The 12,044-nt window shown below is 45.6% G+C and overlaps 2 protein-coding genes across 3 annotated transcripts in view; one reads left to right on the top strand and one right to left on the bottom strand.

The window, feature by feature from the left end:
- Positions 1–5,207, bottom strand: part of LOC311224316 (homocysteine S-methyltransferase) — a 44,922-nt gene extending 39,715 nt beyond the window's left edge. The window contains exon 1 of one of the 2 annotated variants that reach the window (XM_084309255.1): positions 5,071–5,207. In XM_084309255.1, the coding sequence (XP_084165381.1) occupies positions 5,071–5,076 (6 nt within the window). In that variant the 5' untranslated portion in view covers positions 5,077–5,207. Of the gene's footprint in view, positions 1–4,185; positions 4,424–5,070 lie in introns of those variants that run through there. The other variant, XM_084309254.1, reaches the window with a different exon arrangement.
- Positions 4,585–12,044, top strand: part of nme7 (NME/NM23 family member 7) — a 52,038-nt gene continuing 44,578 nt past the window's right edge. Inside the window, exons 1-3 of the mRNA XM_084309253.1 lie at positions 4,585–4,690; positions 7,376–7,477; positions 8,588–8,754. Of these exons, the coding sequence (XP_084165379.1) occupies positions 4,688–4,690; positions 7,376–7,477; positions 8,588–8,754 (272 nt within the window). The 5' untranslated portion in view covers positions 4,585–4,687. The remainder of the gene's footprint in view (positions 4,691–7,375; positions 7,478–8,587; positions 8,755–12,044) is intronic.

Below are 12,044 nucleotides of genomic sequence, written 5' to 3'. Positions count from 1 at the left end.
TGTGTAGTTGCAGTATCATCCTCTGTAACCGCGGTGGGGCTGCGGCGATCGGCTTCTTCATGATCGACTCCAGGGGCTTGTGGTCAGATTGCACCATAACATGGCGACCGTAGGCATATTGGTGGAAACGTTTGAATCCATAAAGGACTGCGTACATCTCCTTTTCGATTTGTGCGTAGTTGACCTCGCTGTCCGTGAGTGATCTGGATGCGTAGCTAATGGGCCTTCCTTCCTGCATCAGCACAGCACCCAGACCATACTTTGATGCGTCCACTTGTAAGCTGAGCTCCTTATCTGGGTCAAAGTAGATGAGGACTGGCCCAGGTTCACTGGTAAGTATGTCTTTCATCTTTTGGAATGCAGCGTCGTGCTGCGCGTCCCACAGGAATTCATTCGATTGTTTAAGCAGCTGTCTCATGGGTGCGTTGATCTCGGAGAGGCTCGGGGCGAATTTCGCCAGATAGTTGACCATACCTAGCACGGTTTCCAGTTCTGCACGGCTCTTTGGCGCCTCCATCTCCTTGATGGCAGCTATCTTGCCTGGGTCAGGCTTCATGCCGTCAGCTGAAAGGATGTGCCCGAAGTAGCTCACTTCGGTGACTCCGATGGTGCACTTGTCTGCGTTGAGCCGAACGCCTCTCTCCCGTGATCTCACCATCATTGCATGTAGGTTCTTATCGTGTTCCTCTCTGGTCGCGCCATATACAAGGATGTCGTCTACTATAGCTGCTACTCCGTTCAGTCCCTCGTATGTCTCGTCGATTTTTCGTTGGAACTCGTCTTGGGCAGAAGCGAGCCCAAATGGTAATCGTAGGAATCTGTACCGTCCAAACGGTGTGTTGAACGTCGTCAGCTTCGATGATTCTGTGGAGAGCTTGATGGACCAGTATCCCGACCTTGCATCCAGTACGCTGAAATAGCGTGCGCCTGTTAGTCTGGGTGTGATGTCCTCTAGTGTCGGCAGAGGGTAGTGCGGGCCAGGGTTTCCGTTAGAATTTTTTTTTGCAGGTCTGAGTGTCCGGTAGATTTCAATCTACCGGACAAATGGGATAAATTCCGGTCAGAGTTTATTGAGCTTAAAAACAATTGATAGGCCTATATAAAGAATGACATCATCAAGGCATTTATAATATTTTAACTTAAAACTAGACTACTTTTGCGTATATACAGTCATTAATATATTCCAAATAAAATAAGTCCCTCGAGACTGCGTGCTGCTGCCGACTTGAGGTGTGGTGGGCAGTCTGCCCGACCTTAATAAACAGCAGTCTGTTATAATCACATTTTTATGAGCTAACGAATTCCGTTATATTGGACATTTGTATTAATTATATCAAGCGAAGAACTGAGAAATTTGGCAGAGAGACGGCAACATTATCGTGGGTTTGCGCCGTGATGTATATCTCCACCTCCGAACGACTTGGTGCTGCTGCTCATAATGTCCGGTGAAAATAATTCCCTCTAAGCACAATTTGATTATTTGAATTGTATTAAAATAGGCTAAAATTAAATAGCCTATGCGATGAACGAAACAATCATTACATTTGTCATTGCTTCACCAAGCAGCCGGTCAATGACATCCTGTGTCAGCGAGCTGGCAGCTGATTATCAGCGCGAGCCGGCCGCAGTTAGTTTGCAAGAAGCATCCAGCTGCAGACCCGCAGAGCAGCTTTCCAGGTCTGGGGACCGCACTGTGCCAGCAAAGCTGGTGGGTTCTGTGGGTCTGCAGCTGCATGCCTTCCGCAAATCCAGCAGCAAGCTCTCACTGACACAGCGTCGTCATTACCAGACCGGCTGCTTGGCGAAGCAACGACAACAAACGCAATGATTGTTTCGTTCATCGCATAGGCCACCCAACTCCAGCCCATCCAAATACAATTCAAATAATCAAACTGTGCCCAGAGGGAACTATTTTCACCGGACACTATGACCGGAGAGATTAAATTTGTCGGACTTCAACAGATTTTGCCAGTCAAATACCGGTAATTACCGGCTAACGGAAACGCTGGTGCGGGCGCTTGATAGCCTTGTTTAGCTCCTTAGGATCCAAACATAGTCTGAGCTTGCCTGTGCGTGGTTTCTCAACAATGACCAGTGCACTGACCCACTCCGTTGGTTCGATGATTCTAGCGATGATCTGTGTGTCTTCCATACTCTGTAGCTCCTTTAGTCGGCCACGCAGGGCGATCTGTGTCCTTCTCAGTGGGCAGACTACTGGCTTGGCGTCTGGGTCTATATGGATGTGACACTCTCCTGGGAATAGTCCTATCCCTTTAAACACGTCGTGGTATTCTTCCATGATGGACTGTTTATCTGTGTGTGCATTCACTGACAATACTAGTTTAATGAGGTCCATATTCAGGCATGCCTGTAAACCTAGAACTGGGGGTGCCTGAGTGTCTACTATGTAAAAGTCTAACAACATGCCACGCTCTTTGTATTTACACTTTAACGTGCATGTGCCCTTTACCACTAGCTTCTCTCCACCATATCCTGTCAGTCTGCGTGAGGTAGGCTGTATTTTGCGTTTATCTTGTAAACTGTGATACTCTCTCAAAGGAATTACATTTACTTGTGCACCTGTGTCTAACTTAAATTTAAGCTCTGTGCCCTGTTTTCCTACTTGTATGTCTGCGAACGCTTGTTCTGTTGCATCAAACCGTCTGTCTGTCACGGTGTCTACATACAGTTCGTCTGACTCTTCTCCTGACTCAGAGCGCATGCTAATCTCGTGTACTGACTTTTTCTGGAAGCTACCGGCCCTGCAGACTTTGGCAAAGTGGTTCCATTTTCCACACTTTGTGCACTGTTTTCCCCTAGCTACACAGTTATCCCCTTCCTTGTGAGCTCTACCCCCACAGTATCCACAGTTCTTACGTGTGTCTGTGTCGCTCGCTCTGTTCGCTCTCTCTGTCCACTCTGCTCTGGGGCGATATCTCTGAGCGCTATGCTTCTGTTCATGTCTGTGCACCTCGTGCACGAGCTGCTCCTGCGCGCTGCACGTGGCGCCAGTAAAGCTCTTTATCTGTGATTGTGCTAGCTCGTGGGCTCTAGCTATATCTATCGCGTTGTCTAACGACAAGTCTGATCCTACGTTTAATAGTTTCTCTCTTACTTTTGCTGAGTGTATGCCAAACACTATGCGGTCTCTAACCATCTCATCATTGTTCACATATGCACAGTCTTTCACCAGTAGTTTCAATGCAGTGACAAATTGTTCGAATGACTCGCTCGGTTGCTGGGTTTTCTCATGGAATTTGTACCTGGCGAAGATTGTGTTCCTCCTTGGAAGTACGTATGCTTCGAAATTGTCATAGTAGCTCTTCAGTACCTTTGCTTCATCTGCACTGAGAGTCCATGTGTTGTGAATGTCTCTCCCTCTTTCTCCGCTCCACAGTAGCAGGTAGCTACATTTCTCGTCCTCTCCTTTCTTCTTGAGTGGGCCCGAAAACATCAACTCCGCGTGCTGCCTGAACTTCTTCCATTCTCCCGGTAAGTCCAGAGAATCCCAATTCATCCGTGGCGACGGGACTCCGTTGATATCCATGTTCACCCCGCTTCTGACACCATGTCGTATTCGATTAAATAGAATAATCTTCAGGACGAGGAGATAACATTTATATGTTTATTCAAAGGTAAGCATCGTTCAGTATGAGTGTAACTCCATTCACGGCTGGCAGCCAACTGCCTGTGAGGACCCCTGGTCAGGTATACATAAGCAAGGTGCGCCTGTCGTAAATGATATATTCACAGCATGAATAATATAGTAAAGATATATTCAAAGCATGAATATTACACAGACCAGAGAAAGACTTTCGTCTTGTTTACATCAGGGTCCCCCATTTTGGATGGAACCCAGGTAGGTAATATCTTCTTTCCTTGTGACAATATTGTCACCCACTGTAACTGAGAAGCCGTCGGTCTTGCTGAGTTTGTTATTTGAACCGAAGAGAATGGACTCTGTTTTGCCCATGTGTAGTGATAGTTTGTTATCAGCGAGCCAGATGCAGATTTTGCCTAGTTCTGAGCTGACATACAGATAGACAGTAGGCCTACTGCTACATCTATACATTTATGACATACCATGGGTACCGTCACTGTTACAATTGTCCGTACAGTTGGGTGAAATAATAGCATTAATACGCCCTGTGGATCAAGTTGCTAATAATAATAACATACTTTTACCTGTAATTTGAGACATTGGGCCTCAAGCTCTGTTGCTAGCCCACCATCCAAGATTAGTAGATCACCTTTCGTGAAACTGAAAGTGTCTGTTTTAGACATTGTGATATATGCGGCACACCGAGAGGCTCCGAAACTGTCCCGTTTACATTACTTCTAACCGCATACAAAACCAGTCGTTTTGCAAACCACAGCTCAGTACTAGAAGTAGAACCAAAGAACACAAACAAACCCATGCACATTGACCAGACTTGTACTTCCGGGTAACATTATGCTAGCATAATAATAACAACGATATTTCTTATTATTCTAAGATAAGTAACTTAATCACCAACATCAGAAATAGATTTTAATTACTTTCAGTAACTTTACTACAAAACATTTTCATCACCGTGCAAGCTCTGTGGTACAACAATCAACACGTTGCTATGGTAACAAGGCGACGCTCTAACAGCTAACTCAGTCAACGCGAACAACAAAACTATAGTTCGCGAATTTGTCAGAAATGGTAAGTCGTGGGTATTTTTTCAACGTTTTCTATAGTTACTACTTTCCGGTTCGATAGGTCGTAATTAACACGGCGACGTGAACGTTATCCGGATTTTTTTTTAGTAACGTTAATGTTAACGTGACTATCGTTCGCTAACATATACCAGTTAGCTAATGTTAGACAGATAGCATTAACAGTTAGCTCAGTTAGGTAACCACAGTAGATAGCGTTAAACATGTTTGTAACCAGCATATAATTTGCCTTTAGTGTGCCATGGTACTACAGTCAAATCAACCGAGATGATCCCCGAGCAGCTAACGTTAACATGAAGAGAGCTAACGTTAACTGTGAGCTTGCTACCATGCTGACTTTCGGGAGTGAATACATGCATAACTTACATACATTCACTCGGTGCATCACCGTCCCGACGAAGTTGTAACGATAATTTGTTCATAACTAACTATAAAATGAAAGAATCACTATGAATTGAAAATGGGGGACCCTGATGTAAACAAGACAAACGTCTTTCTCTGGTCTGCAATATTGTGTGTATTGAGCCGTACTGTATTGTACCCATTCTGCAATCTGTTAAATAAAGTTTTCATTCATTCATTCAAAATGTGCTATATCATTGTCCTTATTAGTGTGTGTGAACACGGGGCGTTTTTCCAATGATGCCAACCAACAAACTTACAGCACGCGCGTAGTGAAGTGATTCGAGCAATTTCGACGAATGGTGACATCTAACAGTAATGCTACGTGTGTGATGCCATGAATGAATGAATGAATGAATGAATGAATGAATGAAAACTTTATTTAACAGATTGCAGAATGGGTACAATACAGTACGGCTCAATACATACAATTGTTAAGGGGATGCAGACCTGAGAAAGACGTTTGTCTTGTTTCCATCAGGGTCCCCCATTTTCAATTCATATAGACATTTATGACATACACAACATACATGACATTTATGGCATAGGGACATATAGGTATTTAGTACTGATACATTTGTGACATAAACGGTATTCAAATATACAGTACTGTTACCCCTAGATCCTGACAGAGTATATACATATGATGGGGAGGGGACTGTACATTAGGAGGGGGTGGGTGGGTGGGAGAGAAATATACATACGGCGGGGAGGGAATATATACATGCGGTGGGGAGGAGACTGTCTATTAGGAGGTGGTGGGGGTTTTGGGCATTTACAGTGGCCAGTTTCGAATTGCAGCCTCCCGCTTTAAGAGCGGTTTTGAATGTGGGCAGGGATTCACATTCCTTTACAGCTTTGGGTAGGGCATTCCACATTGTTGTGGCATAATTGCGAAACGTGTTTACTCCCTTGTTTGAGCCGAATCTGGGTTTAACATGATTTGTTGAGCTTCCTCTGGTGTAGTGTTTGTGGTATTCACTGACCTTTGGGAAGTATTTTGACATGTACATGGGCACCCCAGTCGTATAGTGTATCTTGTAGACCAGGCCCATTGCAAGTTGCTGTACTCTGTCGTCTACTCTAAGCCATCCTAGGTTGTCAAAGTGGGCAGGGGTGAGGTGGGTTCTGGGGTTCAGGTCAAGTAATAGTCTGACCAGTTTGTTTTGTGATGTTTGTAATTTTGTTTTAAGCGCCTTTTACGGTGCTTTGGTACCATGAGGTGCACGCATAGTCATAGTACCCTTGAATGAGTGCTCCTGCCAGAGTCTTCAGGGTATTCTTGTTTACCAGAGAGGAGATCCGGTACAAGAATCTAGTTCGTTGGTTGACTTTTTTTATTACATTGGATGCCATTTTGTCACAGGAAAGATTTGCCTCTAGGATGGAACCCAGGTAGGTAATTTCGTCTTTCCTTGTGACAATATTGTCACCCACTGTAACTGAGAAGCCGTCGGTCTTGCTGAGTTTGTTATTTGAACCGAAGAGAAGACTTTAATTTAGGTTTAAGTTATGGATTCCCAAACCTTTTTATGGCAAGGACCCCAACTGTGTTGTTGTTGTTGTTGTTGTTGTTGTTGTTGTTGTTGTTGTTGTTGTTGTTGTTGTTGTTGTTGTTGTTGTTGTTGATTAATAGTGAAAACTACAATCGAAAAGTAATTATTATACTGTACATTCTGCCACTTTGCCAACGTCCAGTGAATTATATATTTCGCTGGGGACCCTCTGAAATTGCTCTAAGGAAACTTTGAACCACAGGCTTTATTTGTATTGGCCCCACTTGTAGTTACCACCCGATTCAGTGGGCAGGAGAGGAGAATGTAAAGGTGGTCACTCAGTGTCGGTACATGTCATGATGATGACAACATATTAGATGAGGAAACATCTTTACATCCTTCGTTTATATCTTCCTTTAACCCAAGCCCATGGTATTTGGTCAGCAAAATGGTAATGCTCTTTCTCCTTATGTTTGTATTGGAAAAAGCTTTACATACATACAACCACTGGCTAGACTGGTTGTATTACCATAGTGTATTCATACTCGTACCACTGTATATAGTAATACTGTACATTCATTAGCTTAGCATATTTACTCCGTATAGCTTTGTCATATAGCCTATACTCCACATACATATTCACATGTTATACTGTATAATGCACTTTACTGCTACTTTGCACTCTGGTTGTACTTGTGTAATGGCAATACATTTAATTTACCAGTGCCTGCTCTAGTGGAGAGCTAGCTAACATCATCAACGTTGCTTTTAAGGAGGAACGCTACGTCTTTCTCACCGAGTGGTACGACCCCAGTGCGGGTCTACTGCGGCGCTACCAACTGCTCTACTACCCCAAGGACGGCTCGGTGGAGATGGTGAGCGTTACAATACCACATAATGCAGTACCTCAGATGAAGAACCATAATGACTCAATTTTAAGTTTTCAGAGGAACAATGTATTTAACTTAACTTTATTATCTAAAGATCGTAAGTTAAGAGTGTTGTCTTCATTCATAGTTAAAGACAGTAGAAACGTGAGTACTTTCTTATCTAATGATGGTAAGTTAGAGTGTTGTCTTCATTTATAGTTAAAGACAGTAGAGGTTGAGTACTTTCTTATCTAATAATGGTAAGTTAGAGTGCTGTCTTCATTCATAGTTAAAGACAGTAGAGGTTGAGTACTTTCTTATCTAATAATGGTAAGTTAGAGTGTTGTCTTCATTCATAGTTAAAGACAGTAGAGGTTGAGTACTTTCTTATCTAATAATGGTAAGTTAGAGTGCTGTCTTCATTCATAGTTAAAGACAGTAGAGGTTGAGTACTTTCTTATCTAATAATGGTAAGTTAGAGTGTTGTCTTCATTCATAGTTAAAGACAGTAGGGGTTGAGTACTTTCTTGTGATATATGGCATTCACATTCCAAGTAATTTGCATTAATTTTACTACTACTACTACTACTACTATTGCAAACACATAGGCTGTCCAAAATATTTCAAAACAATCTTATATGGTTCTTCAGGGAGGCAGGATGGCCTAGAGGTAAAGAGGCCGGCCAGTAACCGAAAGGTCACTGGTTCTATCTCCGGCCCAACAGGAGGGTGTATTCCAGCTGTGAGCTGGTGACTGAAGGTATTATATCTACGGTGCCCACCATCCTACCTAAGTGCCCTTGAGCAAGACACTGAACCCCAAAGACTGCTCCAGGGTCACAGTGCTGCAGGCGACCCTGCGCTCTGACCTGTCTGATGAAATGCATATGTAGGAGACTGTGAGGTAACTAGGAGGGATATGCGAAAATACAAATTTCAATTGCCTTGTGTACATTGAAAATAAAATAATCTTCTTCTTCAGTGCGAGGGTTCTATTAATAGACCGCTCTGATAAGAAGTAGGCCTACTTGCCTGACGTCTAAACTAAAGACTGTTTTCATCTCCGCTTGAGAAAGATAAAGTTAAATTTATGACTGACTCTTTTTGATTTTGCAGTTTGATGTGAAAAACCAGCGTGTCTTTTTGAAAAGGACCAAATACGAAGATGTCCATCAGGAGGACCTGTTTATCGGGAACCGGGTGAATGTATTCTCCCGCAAGCTCCATCTGATTGGATACGGAGACCAGTATACAGGAAACAAACTTGGCAGCAAAAAAGAAAGGTATGATTCTGTGGTTTGATGAAGTTGCACTCCTCTCTAGCTACATACCTTGTTGTCTAGACTTCTCAAAGATCCCCTCCAGATGTATCTCTTAACCCTTAAATCTTTTTCCATATTGAACAATTTGTATAAACGTGTTTTTTTCCCCCCACCAAATTGTTCAATAACCCACTAAAAATGGCTTCAGAGAATGCAAGGACATAATACACTAATTGTTAACAAGCACCAGTTGATAATAATTTACCCAGAATTCCAAGTCGACAGCTTCTATTCCTTAATATCTACTCAAGGTTCTGTGTATGCTAAAGCTAAAGGTGTTAAGTTACCACATATTGGACTATGAGAGGTTCGACCTATTTGTGACATCACACATGCAACTTAGATTGCAGGGAAGTACACCCTCTCCAGGGGAAGGAATGTGAAAAAGACGCTCTGGTGACAAGTTCTGCACAAATAACAAAGTCAAAGTCATGCCTCCAAGAAGAGATAAGCATTTTGAGTGGAGGGGATCTTTAACAGTGATAAATCCAACATTCTATCCATAATTTTCAGATGATTTTACAAGATTGCTTACAGTAACCATACAGCCATGGTTTAGTCAACAAGCAGTTCTCTATTTTTCTAAGCTGCACTCTGTCCTCAGTATCTTAAATGAAACCGCTAGTGTTGTTCACATCACATCTCAGTTATATACTCGTACTGGCCAATCGCGTCTCGCTCTTCGCCATTGAGATATACCTCATCTCCAGTACCTACTGTACTTCATTAACGAAACAAAACACCCATGCACTTGACCAGGCCCCGCCCCAGTGTACCCCTATAAGGCACCAGGCATGGTCACACTCGCCCTTCCTCTTTTTCGTTTTCCATCATGGACGTGCAGTGCATCCCATGTAACTAGCTGTTGATGAAATGCAGAGAGAAATTGAACAATGTTGGGTTTCACCGGAGATTTGCCAGCCCCTGGAATCTTCTTGGCATGTTCCAACGGCGCGTCGGGCCTGTCCTGGGGTTTCCTCATCTTTTGACAGCAGATCGAGGGGACGTCGCGCGATGTTTAGCTATTGGGCTAACTTGCGCCCAGGTAGGATCTGCGCCACTAGGCATAACAATGCTGGCGTTAGTAATGCTGCTCGAGTTGTCCCGGGAGACAACCGAGTTGTGTATTGGCGCAAGGGGCAGGATATCTGGGTAAACGTTGTTGTTTTCCCGGTTATCCTGGAGCGCACGGCTAACGTTATGCTATGATGCTGTGTTACTGTTTCTGTTTTGATTTCCCGCTGAGGGCTGTCTTTTTAGAAAAAGGTCTTCCCTCCTCTTAACCATTCATGCTGACGGTCAATCGGTGTCTACTATTGGGAGTATTGACAGGGGCTTGTTTACCTTTTTCATGGGTGAATGGGCTGAGGCCTACTAAGGGCTGGTGTGCTTTTTGTGAATATTATGAATGGTATGCGGGATTGGTGTTCTCTGGTCTGCATCCCCTTAACGTTGTGTGTATGGGCTAGCCCATTCTGCAGTGTATTGGTGGTGTTTTAGTTCATTTATTCATTAACCCCTTCATGGGTGCACACCACAGTGGAGGTTGCTGGTTGCAACCACCACTGGTGCTCCGCGTTTATGAAGCAGGTGGCATCAGTCCTTTGCCTTTGGCATGTTGAAACAGTGCCCCGCCCGGGCCGACGCCATGAGGTGAGTCGGCCCGGTGGGTGGCTGGTGGGCTGTTAAGCCTATACCGCCACGGTATAGAATTAGCAGCGATTAGTAACTTTGTTCGAATTGCTGTTTTTTTTTCTGTCAAAAATGGTGTCGGGTGGCGGGGCCATGAAGGCCAGCCGACGTCGAAACATTGCGCAAGGTTTTGATGTTATTAGCTTTGACCTAGCCGCAAGCTATAACCGCAGGGAGGGCTAGGATGCTGTCAACGCTTGTTTACAGACATCTTGGTTGGATTAGTCTCCCTTTTGAGGGGGTGAGAAGTTAAAAAGAATTTTTTCCTTCCTCAGGGCTCCCCTCTCCGCAGAGGGACTTTGGTCTTTCCGCTGGAGCGCGGGCGGTATTTGACCTAGGCCCCACACCGCCTCACGTCGCGCAGCCAGAGGTGAGAGCACGGCCTCGCCAGCGGCTGTGGCGAGGCCCTCGACCAGCGGCCATGTTTCCCCCGCCTGAGGTACCCTGGGCTCAACGTCAACAGGTGTCCACAAGGCCGACAGCCTTGGCGGCCGAGGTATCGGCTACATTGGATGAGCACGCCCTAAAAAAAACGTCGCCGTCCAGCTGTGTGCAGCCCGCTCTCCGGTCACTCCCTCCCCCAACACCAGCGGAAATGGGGCTCTGATTTTTTTCCTTTGGCTGCAGGCCGCGTGTCTTCAATGAAGCGCAAGCGGCCCCACGTTCGCTTCTCATGCGGACAGGGGCTGACACCCAGTTGATGGCTGAGACTGGGTCTGTCCGTGAGAATGTTGTGCTGTCAAGCGGCTCCCACGCCACACGTTCTGCGTTTGTGTTTGGTTGAGCTTGGTGTTACGTCTGTCAACTACAAGGGTCAGCAGGGGGGCTCGAGACCTCTTGAGGCAAACAGTGCGGGCTTCCCCGACCTCGCCTTCACCAGGCTGGGTATCACGTTGATGCCTCCCACTCCGGAGAGCCCGCAGTGGTCTGGCAGGCACGCGTGATTTGGGTGGTAGTAATATCACTGCAGGGCTACGGTGTGTAGGAACCCATGGGGGCCTCACACCTTGCATGTCCAGCTGCAGAACAACTCCTCAGCATGCTGGAGGGGTGTTCAGTTGGGGAGCTTTTGTCACCTAGTCAGCTTCCCCCGTATCAAACCGGCCCTTTCTGTCGGGGTCCCCCCTTGGGTGCGATTGCCTCGTGGGTAGTGTCAGGGTCCGCTGTCCCGACTCCATGGAACACTCTGCTCGCACGGTTAGCGGGTCCAGGGTTGGCTACGCACAGTGGGTGGGACCGGGCCGCCTATCTACAGTTCCTAGCGGACCAGCGCCAAATGGCGGCGGGTGCGTTTTGGGAGTATCATCACATATGGCTACAGCAGTACCATATGTCGAGGTGGATGGAGAGAACGCTGAGGCGGGGACTTGTGTTTACACAACCCCACCCGTTTTCAGGTTTGGTACAGACCCTATTGTCAGGGTCACCAGCAGTGACAGCTCTGGTCAACGAGATCCAATCTCTGTGGGCGAAGCAAGCCATCATCGTGGCGTTTTCCTCCCGGTATTCTCTGGTGCCCGAGAAATCGGGAGGGGGGAGTGTCAGACCCATGCTGGACC

Source organism: Notolepis coatsorum (assembly GCF_963971535.1).
Source record: "Notolepis coatsorum genome assembly, chromosome: 2".
Classification (NCBI taxonomy): Eukaryota; Metazoa; Chordata; class Actinopteri; order Aulopiformes; family Paralepididae; genus Notolepis; species Notolepis coatsorum.
This window is presented reverse-complemented; position numbering and strand designations above follow the sequence as displayed.